This window comes from Dama dama, chromosome 7, assembly GCF_033118175.1.
Source record: "Dama dama isolate Ldn47 chromosome 7, ASM3311817v1, whole genome shotgun sequence".
In the NCBI taxonomy this organism is placed as follows: Eukaryota; Metazoa; Chordata; class Mammalia; order Artiodactyla; family Cervidae; genus Dama; species Dama dama.
The window spans coordinates 19,971,874-19,989,071 of NC_083687.1; the positions used below are offsets into that span (position 1 = coordinate 19,971,874).

At 58.0% G+C, this 17,198-nt stretch overlaps 1 protein-coding gene across 3 annotated transcripts in view; it reads left to right on the top strand.

Moving 5' to 3' along the window:
- Window positions 1–16,433, top strand: part of TMEM63B (transmembrane protein 63B) — a 25,395-nt gene extending 8,962 nt beyond the window's left edge. For all 3 annotated transcript variants that reach the window (XM_061146820.1, XM_061146821.1, XM_061146822.1), the window contains exons 6-24: window positions 1,212–1,249; window positions 2,195–2,337; window positions 2,436–2,487; window positions 3,195–3,303; window positions 3,872–3,942; window positions 7,703–7,783; window positions 8,246–8,369; window positions 8,970–9,103; window positions 9,181–9,318; window positions 9,460–9,613; window positions 10,881–10,987; window positions 11,227–11,313; window positions 11,487–11,552; window positions 12,766–12,928; window positions 13,514–13,619; window positions 14,609–14,776; window positions 15,019–15,134; window positions 15,254–15,334; window positions 15,618–16,433. In XM_061146820.1, the coding sequence (XP_061002803.1) occupies window positions 1,212–1,249; window positions 2,195–2,337; window positions 2,436–2,487; window positions 3,195–3,303; window positions 3,872–3,942; window positions 7,703–7,783; window positions 8,246–8,369; window positions 8,970–9,103; window positions 9,181–9,318; window positions 9,460–9,613; window positions 10,881–10,987; window positions 11,227–11,313; window positions 11,487–11,552; window positions 12,766–12,928; window positions 13,514–13,619; window positions 14,609–14,776; window positions 15,019–15,134; window positions 15,254–15,334; window positions 15,618–15,803 (2,124 nt within the window). In that variant the 3' untranslated portion in view covers window positions 15,804–16,433. The remainder of the gene's footprint in view (window positions 1–1,211; window positions 1,250–2,194; window positions 2,338–2,435; window positions 2,488–3,194; window positions 3,304–3,871; window positions 3,943–7,702; window positions 7,784–8,245; window positions 8,370–8,969; window positions 9,104–9,180; window positions 9,319–9,459; window positions 9,614–10,880; window positions 10,988–11,226; window positions 11,314–11,486; window positions 11,553–12,765; window positions 12,929–13,513; window positions 13,620–14,608; window positions 14,777–15,018; window positions 15,135–15,253; window positions 15,335–15,617) is intronic.
- Window positions 16,434–17,198: the final 765 nt, after the last annotated feature.

The following is a 17,198-nucleotide window of genomic DNA, read 5'->3' on the forward strand; positions in this document are numbered from 1 at the left end:
TGTAAACAAGGCATGTACTTGGGGAGGCATAGCAGACCCCAGGCCCCTTTAGATCAGACCCAACACTCTGGCATTACCTGTCTGGCCCCCTGTCATTCTGCCAGGGTGAGAACTCTAACCCTGGTCAGAACTCTAATCCTCAGGCTATAGGGTGGCCCTGGTCAGTCCAGCTTAGGCTGGGAGCCCCGGGAGCAGCAGCTCCTGTGGCCTCCGTAGCAGAAGAAGCCTGTCAGCTTCCTGAGTTGGATTCATACTGGTAAGTGACAAAGCAGAGGTATCACCCTCCCAGCCAGAGCTGTCCAGATGGTCCCCAGACTTAGGTGATGTTGGCAACAGATAGCACGGTCCTGTATCTTGGCTGGAAGTCTCCCAGTAGGAAGTTAGGTCAGGGTCTCTCTGCCCAGCCTTTCCCCACATAGCCCCACCCTGCCCTGAGCGGGGTCTCTGTCTGAAGACAAGCCTGGGGGCTGGAGAGCAGGAGATCACAGCTCACAGTGACCCTGGGATGGTCCCTCTGGGGTATTCTTGGGGTTTCCCAGGTGCTGCTAGTAGTAAAGAACCTGCCTGCCAATGCAGGATTCACAAAAGATGCAGGTTCGATCCGTGGGTCGGGAAGATCCTCTGGAGAAGGAAATGGCAACCCGCTCCAGTATCCTTGCCTGGAAAATTCCATGGACAGAGGAGCCCAATGGGCTACAGTCCATGGGGTCCCAGAGCGTCAGACACGACTGAGCGACTGAGCACACAGAAGGTAGGTGGCAGGACCGTGGGCAGTGTGGCCCACTCCTCTGCTCTTGGCAGCCACGTTGCAGACTCTCCACATCGCAGAAGCTGCAGGTCTGAGGTCCCTTCCTCGGACCCCGATCCCCACCCATCCCCACCCTGGCCCACACAACTGCAGGACCTTTTCTCTGGTTCCGCTGCCCTTGGGTATTTGCGGGGACCTGCAATCAGAGCCCAGGAGTCCACAGGTGACCCCATGTGGCCTTGGTCCTTCTTCCTCCCTGAGACTGGGCGACTCTCCTTGCCCCTCTCTGGGATGAGCTGGTTTCCGTGTGGGCTGTGGGAGCTGTGAAGGTGAGCCACAGCCTGGAGGTGGTCACGAGGTTGGGGTCGGGGAAGGAGGGAGGCTAGAAGGGGGAAGGGAGGCTCGGGGGTGGTGGGGGATGGTGGGATGGCGACAGCAGCTGACAGCCCTCTGCACCCCCCAGGGTTTCTGCTCCTGGCTGACAGCCATCTTCAGGATAAAGTAAGTGAACAGTCTTCAAGCTCTAAAGAAAGAGAGAAACAACAGACCTGTCATCTCCCTACCAAGTCCAGAGGCCGGCATCTCTGAGGGCCTTAGCGCTCCTAGCCAAGCCAACACCCCCCTCCCTGCTCCGGGGGCCCAGGCCCCTGCTGTTCCTCTGAGCTGGCCTCACTTTACCCCCCAACAGTCTCCTGTGCCCCACCACCCCTGCCTAGAGGGCCTGCTCTGCCCTCAGCTCTCCCCGCCCCTGCCGCCCTGTGCAAGCAGGGGCTGGCGCTGCCACCTCAGAGCCATGTGCAGCCAGCGGGTGGGGGCAACAGGCAGGCTGGGGGCAGCCAGCCAGCTGCAGGCAGGAGCCAGCATTCCTGCAGGCAGAAGTCAGGAGATGGAGCCAGAGTGCGGCAGGCAGGCAGTGAGCCTTGAGAGAGGCAGGAAGCCGGGACAGGTCAGCACCGCCACCGCCCTGGCTCGTGGGCCCCCAGGGCTCCCCAAATCTAAGGGGGACCACCACTAAGGCACCACTGCTTCCCAGACCTCCCTCCGCCCTCCTGCCTCTGTCTCCTCCTGCCACTGTCCTCATCCACCCTTCTCGGGTGGTCCTCTCCCTTTCGTTTCTCCCCACCCCTTGCTGCTCTTCCTCTCTGCAGTCTGCCTTCTTTTTCTTCTCTCTGTCTCTCTCCCCCAACCCCTCTCTTCTCCTCTCTTTTCTCTTTCCCTCCCCTTCTCCCTGCATCCTTCCTTCTTCTCCCTCCCCTTCCCTCTCCCTCCTCTCTCCCCTCCTAGGACATGGGGGACCCAGAGCCCCCCTCCCCTCTTTCAACCCCATCCTGCTGCCGGATCAGCCAGGGCTAGGGTGGATGTGGGCTGAGGTGGGCCAGGGCAGATGAGCCCTGGCCCCTCCGGCACGCTGGTCCTCAGCGCATCCCCCTGTCCCCGTGCCTGCAGGGATGACGAGATCCGGGATAAATGTGGAGGCGACGCCGTGCACTACCTGTCCTTCCAGCGGCATATCATCGGGCTGCTGGTGGCCGTGGGTGTCCTCTCTGTAGGCATTGTGCTGCCCGTCAACTTCTCAGGGGACCTGCTGGGTCAGTGAGGGCTAAGATGGGCTCAGTGGGAAGAGGAGGGGACGGAAGGGGATGTGCCCTGATCCCTCCGTCATCCTCTCCCTCGTCCCACCCCCCAGAGAACAATGCCTACAGCTTTGGGAGAACCACCATTGCCAACTTGAAATCAGGGTAAGAGTGGGAAGCTGGTCAAGCGAGGCCTGGGTCTGTGGGCAGAGTCTGGGCAGGAATGGGGAGCAAGGAAAAAGGGGGGTGTTCTGGGGAGAGGTACTGAGGCTGCAGAGATGACGGTGGGGCCTTGAGGGCTTGGGATGGAGCCAGAAGGGGAGGATCCCAGGGAGGACTGGCTGGTGGTGGCTGGAGGGCAGTGTACCCAGCAGGGAAGGCGTGAAGAGATGACCTCTTGGGGACAGTGCGGTTGGAATGGGACAGTCTCAGGGTCTAGAGGATGTGGGGTGTGGGGCCTGCCTTGGGAGGGTGTCAGAAGACCCGAGTCTCTAAAGGCGCCCTGTACCAGGGTTGTTGTTTTTAGTATTTATTTATTTTTGGCTGTGCTGGGTCTTCATTGCTGCGTGAGGGCTTTCTCTGGTGGCGGCGAGCAAGGGCTACTGTAGTTGCTCTGCGGTGGCGTCTCTTGTTGAGGAGCGTGGGCTCTAGAATGTGGGCTCAGTAGGTGTGGCGCACGGGCTTAATTGCCCTGCAGCGCCCACAGCATGTGAAATTCTTCCCAGAGCGGGGATCGAACCTGCACTGGCAGGCAGATTCTTCACCACTGGACCACCAGGGGAGTCCACCAGGGTTTCATGAACACTGGCAGGTTGGGGGTGTTTGAGAGTGTTCCAGCCCCGGTGACCCCACTCACCCCTCTGTCCCGCCAGGAACAACCTGCTATGGCTGCACACCTCCTTCGCCTTCCTGTACCTGCTGCTGACCGTCTACAGCATGCGCAGACACACCTCGAAGATGCGCTACAAGGAGGACGACCTGGTGAGTGCAGCGGAGCCAGGCCCGCCCCCCAGCCCACCCTCCAGGGACTCTTCCTGTCTGAGGTGTGGTCAGCCCCTGGGTGAGGCCAGCTGGCTTTGAATCCTGGCTCAGCAGCCCAGGAGCCCCCATCCTGCCGGTTAAGTCACCTCCTCCAGGCTCGGTCCCCTCCTCTGTAGGAGGAGAGAACGGTCCCTCTCCCAAGGTGGCTGGGGTGAGGTGAGGCGGTGCATAGAAGGCCCCAGGGCAGGAAATGACTGTGGGAGTGATTGTCCCTCTTCTCCTATATTTATTCCCCAAACCAGTACTGAACACCCACTCCATGCCACCCGTGCTGGGGCCTCCCTGAGGATCTGCGAGTGGCACCCACTCTGTGCCCCCAGAAGCCCTCAGGGGGCAAGAGGCCAGGGGGCTTTCACTCTGCTCACTGTCTGATTTCTATTAGAAACACCGCCCCTGGCTCATCCCGAGGTCTGCTCCCACCCACCTGCCCCTCTCTGCTCCCCCGTTCCCCACCCTCTCTCTGAGGGTCAAGCCTCAGGAAGGCAAACTGGCCCCCTTCACTCCCCAGGTGAAGCGGACTCTCTTCATCAATGGAATCTCCAAATATGCAGAGTCAGAGAAGATCAAGAAGCATTTTGAGTGAGTAGCTCCTCCCCCCTCCCCAACCCCAGGACCTGTGGACCCTTCTTTGCCTTCTTCCAGCTCCAAGAGCATCATCAGAGGCCTCTCTCTCCAGGGGGCGCTTAGGGGGCTGTGGTGCAGGGTAGGGAGTTATGCTAAGGAAGAATTCTCCGACTCCAAGGTGGTCTAGCAGTTGGGCTGGACTTCAGGTCCCTCAAAGAGCTGGGGAAATACTTGAAAAGTGAGTCCCTGGTCCTTTCCTCCTCCTGGCTTGAACCAGCTCATGGTTTGTGTACCCCGGGTCCACGGGCCCTTGAGGATGTGGCCTTCTCAGAATTGTGCGTACTGTTCTAGAGACTGTGTGCACGCGGACTGGCAGGGAGAAGGGTCTCAGCCTTCAGTGCATCCTCAGGGAGCCCAGGAGAGCTGGGCTGCATGTTCTCTGAGGTGCTTTTCAGCCAGAAGTCTGTCTTAGTAAAGCAAAGGAAATCCACCTCCAGTGGCCAGAACAGTCTGTATACAGGATCTGTCCATCTGTCCACTCAGCAGATGTTCTCAGGCACGCTGAGGTCCATGTGATGGCCTGGGGACTACAGAAATGAATGCAAGACCATCGAGTTCTCAGGGCTTAGCAGTGCAGAGGCCAGCTTTAGAGGCCAGTCCACGGTCTCCTTAGAGATTGGTCTGGGGACAGTATTAGGAGTTGGTCGGTGGTCCTGACGAGGGCCACTGGTGGTCTGGATCAGGGCTTGGCCTCTAGTGAGGATCAGGACTTAGTGAGGTCGGTTGGCCTGGATGAGCAGTCAGCTGTTAGGATGGGATTGTGGTCGGATCCCAGGCCTCTGTGTTACAGAATGACTGGTTTGTGACCGGGATTTTTGAGTGAATCCTCTTTTTTATTCAACGTGCATTTATTGGTCCCCTTCTGTGTACCAGGCATAAATCAATTAGAAACAGGTCCTGCCCTCCCATAGTTTACAGAACAACAGCTATAATTAGCTCATCAATCATTGGTCAGTATGAGAGAACAATTTGGGGTCCCATCTGGAGTTCAAGCTGTACTCAGCGTTCGGGGGCAGGCTGGGTCAAGATTAAGGACAGTGTGTGCTGAGAATTAAGTGACATCTTAATGTTACTGTCCAAATGGAGTCAGCTGTCAGCTTGTACAGACAAGTCCTTTAGTAACTTGTCTATACAAGTCCATACAAGTATCTTTTTTTTTTTTAAGGAGATAGCTCTTTTTTTTTTTTTTTTAATTGACCCTTTCTTTTATTTATGTATTTATTTGGTTGCACGGGGTCTTAGTTGTGGTATGTGGAATCTAGTTCTCTGACCAGGGATGGAACCCGGGCCCCATGCATTGGGAGCGCAGAGTCTTAGCCACTGGACCACCAGGGAAGTCCCAGTAACAGGTATCTTTTGAGCATCTTGTGTTACACTGGAGCAGGAACCTGGGGGTATGGCAGGAAACCTGCCCTCATCTGCTTATATTCTAACAGGGAGAACCAGATGGCAAAGAAATGACCTTGGCAGGTAGGGGTGGGTACCCAGAAGAAAACCAGAGCAGGCAGTGGGGCAGAGCGAGGGGTCATGGAGGGTTGCTGTTTCCAATGGGGTGGGCAGCCAGGGCTCTGACAGGGTGGCCTGAGAACAGAGCCCTGTGCGCAGTGAGGGAATGAACCCTGTGAGTTGAGCTTCCATGGATCCAGCACACGTTTGTCCTACACCTACTATGAGCTTCGTCCCAGGGAGACAAAGAAGAGCCAGGCTTGAGTCATGTCCGTGAGGAACTCACAGTCCAAGATGTCTGTTTCAGGGGTCCGTCTGTGGTATTGTTTAGGAGACAGCCCAACTAAAATTGGCGGTCATTGGCAAAAACCATCCCAATCAATATTATGAAGTTAATTATCCTCCCATTAAAATAAATAAATTTATTTTTAAAAATAAAATAAAACTAACGGTCAGGGGGACTTCCCTGGTGGTCCAAAGGTTAAGAATCCACCTTCCAGTTCAGGGCATGGAGGTTCAATCCCTCACTGGGGAATTAAGATTCCACGTGCTATGGGGCAACTAAGCCCATGCACCATAACTGGAGAGCCCTCATACTACACTGCAACAAAGACTCGATGCAGCCAAATAAATACATAAATAAAAATAATGTAAAAAAGTCTAGCGATCAGCCTACAAGCAGGGGTTGGGGAGACTGCAGTCCTCACTGGCGTTTTTAGCGTCATGGTGAGCATTATTTCACTGACCCATCCATTCAGCACAGCACAGTGGGTGTTTACTGAGCACCTACTATGCGAAGGCTGTTGATTATGTGAGGGCTGTTGACCCAGCACCTGGGTACGTGGTGCTGAGCAGGAGGCCGCCCTTGGCCTTGTGGAGCCCCTGCTCGTCGTCGGTACCCACCAGGGTCTGGGTTCCAGGCCTGGGGTCTGTCTGGATTGGAGGACTAACCCAGAAGAATCAGGGGAGGACCTGTGTGCAAAATCAGGGAACCTGTGTGGTAGGGATTAGGGGATTAGAGATTAGCTGGGTGAAAATGAGGACTTAGCCTGCCACCGGGCTGACAGCCCTTCCAGAGAGGAACCTGAAATGGTTTGAGCAACAGCAGTACCAGGGGGCTTCCCAGGTGGCGCAGTGGTAAAGAATCTGCCTGCCAGTGCAGGAGATGCAAGAGACTTGGCTTCAAGCCCTGGGTGGGGACGATCCCCTGGAGTAGGGAATGGCAACCCACTCCAGTGTTCTTGCCTGGGAAATGCCATGGACAGAGCAGCCTGACACGCTATAGTCCATGGGGTCGCAGTGTGCCGGACACAACTGAGCACGCACCCACTATTCGTATCCTACATCCTGTGTCAGGGGAAGAGTCCGGAGCCTCCTGGGAAGTGCCTTTCAAGGACACCATCCCAGATTTAAGTTCCCAAATTCTCATGGGCTTGTGAGGTCCATCTTGTTACTTTAGAATCATGTCTCCACATCTTTAACACTTGTTATTTCCTTCTTTAAATATTAAACAAGCCAAAAAAAGGCAGGACCTCTTATCTAGATTAGGGATTAGGATCAGGGAGCAGTGTGTGATCAGGATGAAAACGGAAGTGTTCCTCCATGCAGGCTGTAAGCCTCCCTCAAGCCCTGCTGGGTACCAGCTACTGAGAGTCTGTCTGGTCAGTCTCAAGTCAAGGTGGAGTCAACCTTGGCTCATGGGTAGAGGTCAGTCTTGGGTCTGGGTTATGGGTCAGTTGGGTCAGGATAAAGGATCAGTCTCTGGTCAGTGTTTAGAGGTCAGTCTCAGGTCAGGTTTCAGGATCAACCTCTGGTCATTCTTGCGCCAGAGACCATTCTGTAGCCCAGGGCTATGGGTTAGTTAGGATCAGTCGATGGTCACGGCACAGTGCTGAACTCAGGGTCACCAGGTCTCCTGGGAGCAGGGTTAAGAGAACGACCGTAGCTAAAGGCAGTTTCTCTGCACGTAAAATCCCCAGCCCCACACAGGCATCAGACCACAGCTGTGATGTCCCCAGCACCCTGTGAGTACGCGCTCTCATCTGGGCCTGTGCCCAGCCTGACCTGTGCACACGCTCCCCCCCGACGTGGATAAACAGGAGGAGCAATTTCAAAGTTTTATTCTTGGGAATTGTCGTCTTTGCAGACTCAGAAAGAGGGAGCTTGAATTGGGGCTGTGTGTCTTGAAAGGTGATGGGGTCATGGAGGAAAGTTGGGGACAAGGGAGGGATAGGGTCCCTGCTAAGGGTGATGGTGGACTGTGTTTCAGGGAGGCCTACCCCAACTGCACGGTTCTGGAAGCCCGCCCATGTTACAACGTGGCTCGTCTGATGTTCCTCGATGCAGAGAGGTAGTGGGGCTGGGGGTGGGAGGGTGACATTGGAGGGCCCCCTGCCCACTGTGGGGGGCATCTTGGCTGCCACTCAGGAGTCTGGCTCCCGTTCCAGTTGTTTCCCAGGGCGTTTGATTTTAATTCACCCCCAGAGCGCCTGTCAGTTCAGCTCTGGAAAGAGCAAGTCCCGGAGGTTAGAGGAAGGGGTTCCACTGTCCCTCCCCCACCCCATTTGAAGATGTACCCTTCCTCTGCTACAGTGTGAGAAATTTAGGCTATGGGAAGAACTTCTGGCCCTCAGGGGATGATGGGGAGACCCTGGACTGGGGACATGTCTGAACCATGCACCCTAAGCAAACCCAAGAGCACAGTGGCTCTTGTCCTTGGGGAGTGGACTCCATGACCCCCGAGCTGGGTCACCTACCCATCCTCCAGCAGACCCAGCTGGGGGGTGGGTGACCAGGCGCCTGGTTCCCACAGAAAGAAGGCCGAGCGGGGAAAACTCTACTTCACAAACCTCCAGAGCAAGGACAATGTCCCCACCATGATCAACCCCAAGCCCTGTGGTCATCTGTGCTGCTGTGTGGTGCGCGGCTGTGAGCAGGTATGGGGCATCCTGGGCTTGGCTCAGGCCTCAGGGCCCCCCGGCTCCCGGTGGCTGGGGGGAGATGGGGGGTCCTGGGGAGACAGGTCACAGTGGAGACGGAGGCACCCCCCAGTTGAGCCTGTCCCACAACCTCAGGAACACCCACACACACACAAGCAGGCCTTGCACATAAATACCCCAAAGTCGAGGGGTCCCCCGAGGAAGCAGAGCTGGCGTGAGGACCACAGGCAGGGGCAGCCCCTCCCGTCTGTTCCTACGTCCTAGAAGCCCTAGTCCCACTGTTGGGTCTGTTCCCTACACCTACAGCAACCAAGTTTTCAAAACCCATATCAGAAGAGGTCAGCCAAGAGGCCAGCTTGCTGAATTTACTAGCTCTGTGGCTTTCGGCAAGTTTCTGGACCGCTGCATGCCTCGGTTTCCTCATCTGTAATACAGGGCTGCTCGTACCCACCTCTCAGGGTGCTTGTGAGGAGAAGCGAGTGAATGGAGAGCTTAAGGCAGTGCCCAGGCTGCAGTCGGCCCTGGGCGGGGCCAGCTGGGTGAAGGGAGGGGACCGGCGGCTTGACCCAGTCCCCACCTCCCCGTCCGTCCTGGCAGGTGGAGGCCATCGAGTACTACACGAAGCTGGAGCAGAAGCTGAAGGAGGACTACAAGCGGGAGAAGGAGAAAGTGAACGAGAAGCCCCTCGGCATGGCCTTTGTCACCTTCCACAACGAGACCATCACGGCCATGTGAGCCCTGCCTGCCCGCCCCAGCCCCGAGGGACCGGGGGCTCTGGGTCCCCAGTAACCGTGCCCCCCTCCCCCAGCATCCTGAAGGACTTCAACGTGTGTAAGTGCCAGGGCTGCACCTGCCGCGGGGAGCCCCGCTCCTCGTCCTGCAGCGAGTCCCTACACATCTCCAACTGGACCGTGTCCTATGCCCCCGACCCCCAGAACATCTACTGGTGAGCAGAGGGGGATGGCGCTGGGGTGGTTCTGTGGGGCCAGTAGGGGCCCCAGTGGGGCACGGGAGGAGACAGAGGTCCTAGGTGTCTCTGGGGTCGGGTCAGGCGTCCAGCCCCGGGGTGACGCCTCTGCCCTCCCAGGGAGCACCTCTCCATCCGCGGCTTCATCTGGTGGCTCCGCTGCCTGGTCATCAATGTCGTCCTCTTCATCTTGCTCTTCTTCCTCACCACCCCGGCCATCATCATCACCACCATGGACAAGTTCAACGTCACCAAGCCTGTGGAGTACCTCAACGTAAGGCCCACACCCCAACCCTCCACACTGTGCACCAAGACACAGACCCCAGGCCCCCGATCCCCCCTGGCCAAGGGCATGTGAGGGGCGTAGAGCCAGGCTCCCTGCTGCCCAGTTGAGCTCTTGTTCTGCTTTTCCAGCCCAGCCCCGCTAAGAAGGTCCCACACCACCGTGGGCTGCAGACCCGCTCTGTGCTCTTCCCTCGGGCTCCCTGCCACCCTTCCCTGGGAGAGGCCTCCCTCGGTTCACACTCACCTAGAGGGGCTCCCCAGGAAGAGAGTGCCTGGGTCCATCCCTAACTAACCATCTGACCTCAAACCAGGCCCTCCTCCAAACCACTCAATCTCTCCAACCAAAGCGTGAAGGGGCAGACCAGATCCTTGGCCTCCAAACTTGGATTCTGATGCCCTTTATCCAAGGAAATCTTACATGAAACTCAGTGTGGAAAAGCAAGGTTGCTCAGGTGGCAGTGGTTGGTGGTAGGGGGGAGCTTCTGCTCCTCTGTCCTCACTCCCCCTACAAGCCTCCTGGGAACCTCAAAGTTCATGAGAAGGCACTTTGAAAATCACTGGGTGATAATAGCATAATAGATAAGACCCAGGATGCCTGGGTTCAAATCCCCCCCCACCCCTGCTTCTCACTATCTCATTTAAATGAAGCTCATTTTGCCTCAGTTTACTCATTTTTAAAACGGGATAATATCATTATTGTAAAAATTAATATATGAAAAGTACATGATCCAAAAAAAGTCCATCATCAGTGCTTGGCACATAGTAGGTGTTCATAAATGCTAACTACTAATACAATTCGAGCAGGGATTGTACAGATGGCCCTGGCCCCCAGAGCTTCTGGGCTTATTTATTCATTTGGCTGCCTTGGGTCTTAGTTGTGGCATGCTGGAGCTTCATTGCATCACGTGGGGTCCTTCATTGCAGTGCGCAGATTCTCTCGTTGTGGCACACAAGACTCAGTAGTTGCAGGATGTGGACTCTCTAGTTGTGGCACATGCCACAAAGCATGTAGGCTTTTAGTTCCTCTGAGGCATGTGGGATCTTAGTTCGCCAGTCAGGGATTGAACTTGCTACCCCTGCACTGCAAGGCATGGTGGGACTTCCCACCAGGGAAGTCCCAATGTTCTGGACTTCCGATGAGGCCCTGGGAGCTGGGGGGCCCCAGGGCTCAGTGGAGAAGGGGGGCAGGTAAGCCACACCAGCTGGACCCACTAGACTGCCCCTGCCTGACACATCCTCCCTGCTGCCCTCTGCAGAACCCCATCATCACCCAATTCTTCCCCACCCTGCTGCTGTGGTGCTTCTCGGCCCTGCTCCCCACCATCGTCTACTACTCTGCCTTCTTTGAAGCCCACTGGACACGGTGAGACACCCCCCTATACACACACTGACACTCCTGGGCTCACACCCTCCACCTTCAGACCCCCCACGCCCCGGGCAGTCCCAGAGCTGGCAGGGGAGGGATGGTGACTGGGATCCTCACCTTGGGAAGGCCCCCTCCTTCCCAGGGGACCCTCCTGGGACTGCAGGAGCTCCGGGGAGCAGGCACGGGGCTGGCTCGCCTGACCTCTGCCCCCACCCCGTGCCCCCCTCCCACCCCAGCTCCGGTGAGAACAGGACCACCATGCACAAGTGCTACACCTTCCTCATCTTCATGGTGCTGCTCCTGCCCTCGCTGGGACTGAGCAGGTGGGTTTCGGAGGAAGGGGTGGGAGCTGGGGTGGGGGACGGCGAGAAGGGGAGCAGCAAGGGGCCCCAGGTCTGGGGCGTGTCCTCAGAGCTCCTGGATGGGACGCTGTCCCCTCTGGTGTTCTGGCTACTCCAGCACCCGACACCTCCATCCCCTCTCTTCTCCTCCCCAGCCTGGACCTCTTCTTCCGCTGGCTCTTTGACAAGAAATTCTTGGCTGAGGCAGCTATCCGGTTTGAGTGAGTTACCAGGGTCCCCAGGGAAGAAGACCAGATTTGGGGGGGGAGTATTCCCCCATGGGAGGGTGCAGCAAAGCACCCACCCCTGCGGTGGGGAGGAGGAGGGGCTTATATCATGGTCAGGCATCCCAAAGGTCGCCCCCACAGGATGTCTTGGGTGCATACATGGGATGTCTGAGGGTCTGTGTTGGGAACCTCTCTGGATTCTGAGGTCACCCTTAGGGTATATTTGGGGCTTTGGGGCCTACACTCAGGGGGGTTTCTATGGTGGGCTCTGGGGCTTGTATCGCGGGACTAACTGGGAGCTGGAGCTTCACTTTGGGGGTTTGGAAAGGTCTATAGTGGGATCTTGGTTGTGCTGTGGGAGTGACGTGAGGGTTCCTAGGGGGCTCCCTGAAGGTCTCAGGTGCCACCCCTTTGAGTCTCCCTGGAAGGCTCTTGGGCTTACACCTCACTCAGAATGACCATGGGGGACTCTGGGGCTCACACCTTGGGGTGTTTCTGGGGCACAAGCTCTGGGAACACCACTGAAGTCTCAGGCTATCACCCAGAGGTGTGAATATGCAATTCTCTATGGGGCCCCTTCCCTGGGAATCTCTGTGAAGAGGGTCTTGGGGGACACATGCCATGGCTGTTTATGTGGGAGCAGGCTATAGGGGTCTTGCTCTAGGCCATCTGTAGTCACCTTGGGCTCACATTTGAGGTGTCATGGGTACTGACAAAGGTCCCTGGGCTCCCCCGCTCTGAAGATTTCTGGGAGAGGGTCTCTGGAGCTTGAGTTCTGGAGGTGTCAGAGGCTCATACTCTGGGGGTTACTCTTGGTTAAATTAAGATCTAAGGCAGGGAGCCTTCAGGGTGTTTCTGGGGCTTACATCCTTCAGGGTCTCACAGGGAGAGGGATGGCCGTGGAGATCTCCAGAATCATACCCTGAACACTGGTCTCCTTAGGGGTCTCTCCACTCTCTCCAGGGGTCTTTATGTGGCAAAAGTTCTAGCGGTGCCTCAGGGCTCACACACGCTGAGGTTATCTTCGGCTTACTTTGGAGGCATCTGGGGGTTCACATTCAGGGGTCCCTGAGACATGAGTGCTTTGAGGGCTCAGCTGGAGGGTCCACGTGGAAAATGGCACCTTGGGGGTGCTGGCATGCTGGCAGTGGGCAGGGGGCCTCTGGGTCCCCCAAGAGTGCAGAGCTGGAGCACCTGGTGCCCGCAGGTGCGTGTTCCTGCCCGACAACGGCGCCTTCTTCGTGAACTACGTCATTGCCTCCGCCTTTATCGGCAACGCCATGGACCTGCTGCGCATCCCGGGCCTGCTCATGTACATGATCCGGCTCTGCCTGGCGCGCTCGGCCGCCGAGAGGCGCAACGTGAAGCGGGTAGGGCCGCCCGGGGCTGCCGCGGCCCGCACAGCACCCCCTGGTGGCCCAATCAAAAACTGCAGCAGCCGTGCTAGAGCGTGGGGGCCCCACGGGGCCGGGACCTGGGAGCCTTGTTCCAAGGCCCTCAGTCACCCCCTTCCCGTCTGGGGCCTCAGTTTTCCCGTGTGTACAGTGACATAGTATAGCTAACCCTGAAGGCCCCTCTAGTTCTGACAGTCTAGTGTTCTGTGATGGGAACTGGGGGAGGTCTGGGTCTAGACCCAGGGTCCCTCTGCCCTAATCCTACACAGAGGGCTCTGGGCATCCAATTCCCAAACCCACCACCCTGCCAGCCCCTTACCCCTGGAAGGCCCCTCCCCAGGCCCCATCACCATACCCACCCTGACCTCCAACTCAGCCACAGCCCCTCTCTCCATCAGCTTCGCCCTGCCCTGCCCTGGACACTGGGTTCCTTTCCCACCCTCGGCTTCTTTCCTGGCCCCAGAGTTCCTGTCCCTTTCCCTCCTCCCACCTGCCTGAGCCCCTCCAGTCTCCCCCTCCCCTCCCCTCCCTGAGCGACCCTCCTGCCCATCTCCCCCCCAGCATCAGGCCTACGAGTTCCAGTTTGGCGCAGCCTACGCTTGGATGATGTGCGTCTTCACGGTGGTCATGACCTACAGTATCACCTGCCCCATCATCGTGCCCTTCGGTAGGCACCGCCGCGCCGGGACCTGGGCCCTGCTCGGGGGGACCCAGGACCTCTCCCGCTCCACTCTAGCAAGGCAGGCCACCCGAGTGGACAGGGCCCCGGCTGGGAGACCGGCCCCTCGGGCCTCCCGCCTGGTCCCTGGCTCAGTCTGGGGCTCGGCCTGGGGGGGAGGAGGGTAAAGCCATCTCAGCTCAGGCTGGCTTCGGCCCGTGTGCAGGTCCCTGGGCCACATCTCCCCAACACGGCCGTATCCCTTCACACAAGTGCCTTCACGCAAGTGGGTATATTTGGACACAGATCACCTGCCCACTGAGGAGTCCACACACCCACACAGTCGTACACAGGATCCATGGGCACACTTGTACACAGCCCGGTACACTCGTGAAAGACCTTTGGGTTTCAGGGAGGGTTCGGGTCCTTACCACTCCTGGAAATACCCTGCTGTCACTGCACCATGTGACCTCGGCAAGTCCCTCTTCCTTCTGAAAAAATTAAGCAAAGTTTCTCTTCACCCCCATCCTTCCCCCCATCTGTCCTCCCCCCCCCCACTAACACCCTAATCCATTCACTACCCTCCCTGGTTATTGAAGGCTCCAGACTCCCAAACTAACCACCTTGTCCCCATTTGAAACGTCCCATTCCCTCAACCCCCAGGAAGAGAGACCTTACCGCCTAACTTATACTCCTCTGTTTAGGGTCAGGAATAGGAAAAAGACAACATGCAGGAGGGTGCTTGCTGACCCAAGCCAGTAGATTTCTAACAGTGAATTCCTGGTGAGGGGCTGCAGAGTGAGGGGGTTGAAGCAGGGGAAGCTGAGGTTCCGTGATCCTGCGAGGGGCTTGTGGCTCAATTCTCTACTGGGCCTGGGGCAGAAGAAGCGGGGGGCCAGCCCTCCAGTGACCTTGCAAGGCCCGGGACAAGCCGTGACAGACACACGCAGGCCCGACAGCGCTGGTTCCGAGGTCAGGGCCCGTGTGGCTTCCCCCAGGGCTCATGTACATGCTGCTGAAGCACCTGGTAGACAGGTACAATCTCTACTACGCCTACCTGCCGGCTAAGCTGGACAAGAAGATCCACTCGGGGGCTGTCAACCAGGTGGTGGCCGCGCCCATCCTCTGCCTCTTCTGGCTGTTGTTCTTCTCCACCATGCGCACGGGTGAGGGCCGCCCCCGCCGTCGGGGGCTGGGGTGGGGGCAGGGGGTAGAGGAGACTCCTGCCAGGGTCCAGGCCGGGCAGACCACGGGCCCGGGGAGGGCGGGCGCAGGCTGGGGGCCTGGGAGAAGCCGCAGTATAAGGGAGCGTGGGCCTGCGTTCAGGAGGGAGCAGAAGCCCCCAGGAGGGGGCCCGGAGGAGAGGTCGCAGCCCTTTCTCTGCCCCTCCCCCCCCCCCCCCCCCCAGGGTTTCTAGCCCCGACGTCCATGTTCACGTTCGTCGTCCTGGTGATCACCATTGTCGTCTGTCTCTGCCACGTCTGCTTCGGACACTTCAAATACCTCAGTGCCCACAACTACAAGGTGGGAGCCAGGGGGCAGGGAGGCGGCCCAGGGCGGAATCTGCGGGCTGGGGGTGGGGCTGGGGAGCTGAGGGCACGGGCCTCCCGCCTCACCCGCTGACTCATTCCGGGGCCCTCAAGATTGAGCACACGGAGACAGATTCCGTGGACCCCAGAAGCAATGGACGGCCCCCCAGTGCTGCCGCTGTCCCCAAATCTGCGGTGAGTGCCCTGCGCCCCCCACGGCCAAGCGCGGGGGGTGGGAAGCATGTCTTCCCCACGAAGCTGGGTATCTTGTCAGTCATCCAGGAAAGGGGGAGTCTGTCCCAGAGCCCGGGGGCAGGGAGGGGATCTGGTTCTACCAGGTGGGGGCTCTGCTCCATGTCCCCCCTGGAAGGAGAGTTGCTGCCCCTCCCCCCACAGGCCGGGAGACCCCCCCCCCCCGCCTTCCCCACGAGGGGCCCCCCGCTGTCCACGCTCACACCACCGCCTTGTCCCCCTTCAGAAATACATCGCTCAGGTGCTGCAGGACTCAGAAGTTGACGGGGACGGGGGTCCCGGGAGCTCGGGGGACGAGCCCCCGTCGTCCTCGTCCCAAGACGAGGAGCTGCTGATGCAGCCTGACGGCCTCACGGACACGGACTTCCAGTCTTGTGAGGACAGCCTCATAGAGAACGAGATCCGCCAGTAAGGGAAGGGAGGGCCCTGGCGGCCACGCCCTGCCCCCGCCCGCCCGGCCCCCCACGGACACTAAAAACAAAACGCTAATAATTTATTAGATCTAAAGCCCCTTCCTTCCCCATCCCCTGCTTTCATTAAGGTATTTAAACCTGGGGACTTCACCGCTCTCTCCCCCACCACGGAGGGAGGGTGGGTGGGAACTCCCCCCCAACCTCAGTGAGGAGAGCCCCGAGCCGGCCCCGGGGCAACGAGGGGTGTGGACAGGGTTCCCCCAGATCAGTACCCCCCTGGGCTAGTAGTATGATCAGGAAAGGGTTAATGAGAGCCAAGAGGGGTACCTGTGCCATGGCTGGAGACCTGGTGGGGGCAGACGGACCAGGGACTGCCCCCCCCCCCCCCAGCTCTTACCTCCCCTCCCCCCAAGTCCCGCTGGGATCTAGCGCCCCAGGGAAGTGGAGCCTCCAGCCCCTACGGGGTGGCATGAGAGGGGAGAGCGTGCTGAGTGGGAGAAAAGAGTCCAGCCCTGAGCCAGGGGGACTGACCTGGGGGTGGGGGGTGGGCATGGCTGACACTGGAAAATGGGATTTTTGCACTGTTGTTTTTTTTTTTTTTCCTTTAAAATAAAAATGAAAAGCTCCGAGACAGGTGTCTGATTTGTGTTGCTGCCCTGGACTCGTGGCTGGGGTCCAACCACCTTCTCTTAGTCTGGAGGACCTACAAGATCAGCATCCCCACATGACCTGGGCAAGAGACTTCCTGTGTGTAGTCTCGGCGTCTCCATCAGGGAGAGGAGAGGGTAGGGGCAGAGGCATGCTGTATTCACCATGCCAATCTCCCCAGCACCCTCCCCTTGCACCCATGTCCACCCCCCACCCCGCCCCTGCCACCTGCCCTGAGGAAATTGTGGAACCTTTCAGACTGGGGAACAGGGACCCAAGGCCCACATTCTGAATCACCAAGAGCCACACAAATAGGACAGAAATTTAGGGGAGAAAGGCCAGGGAGAGCCACATATTCCATGCTGGTCCAGGAAGTCTTCCTGGAGGAGGAAGATTCCAGGACAGCTGCTTCCAAAAAGAGATTCTCAGCAGGCTTCTCTGGAGGAGGAAGAGTAAGAAAATGAGGCCACAAGACGGGACCAAATACTGTCATTCTTGTCATTGTTGATGCTGTTTACCGAGTGGTTGTTAATGTGCCTGAAATTACACTAAGTGACTTCTGTGCTTCTTAAAGCATTTATTCAGAGCTTGCTGTGAGGTCAGGCGTGGGTTTGCTCTGAGAGCTGTATGAGATAATATATGTCAGGTGCCCACTTGGCCCAGCGCCTAGCACAAGGTAAACACCCCATAAATGTCAACTGTAATTAATACTATGCTCATGAATAGGACCTACAAAGCAGGTGTGG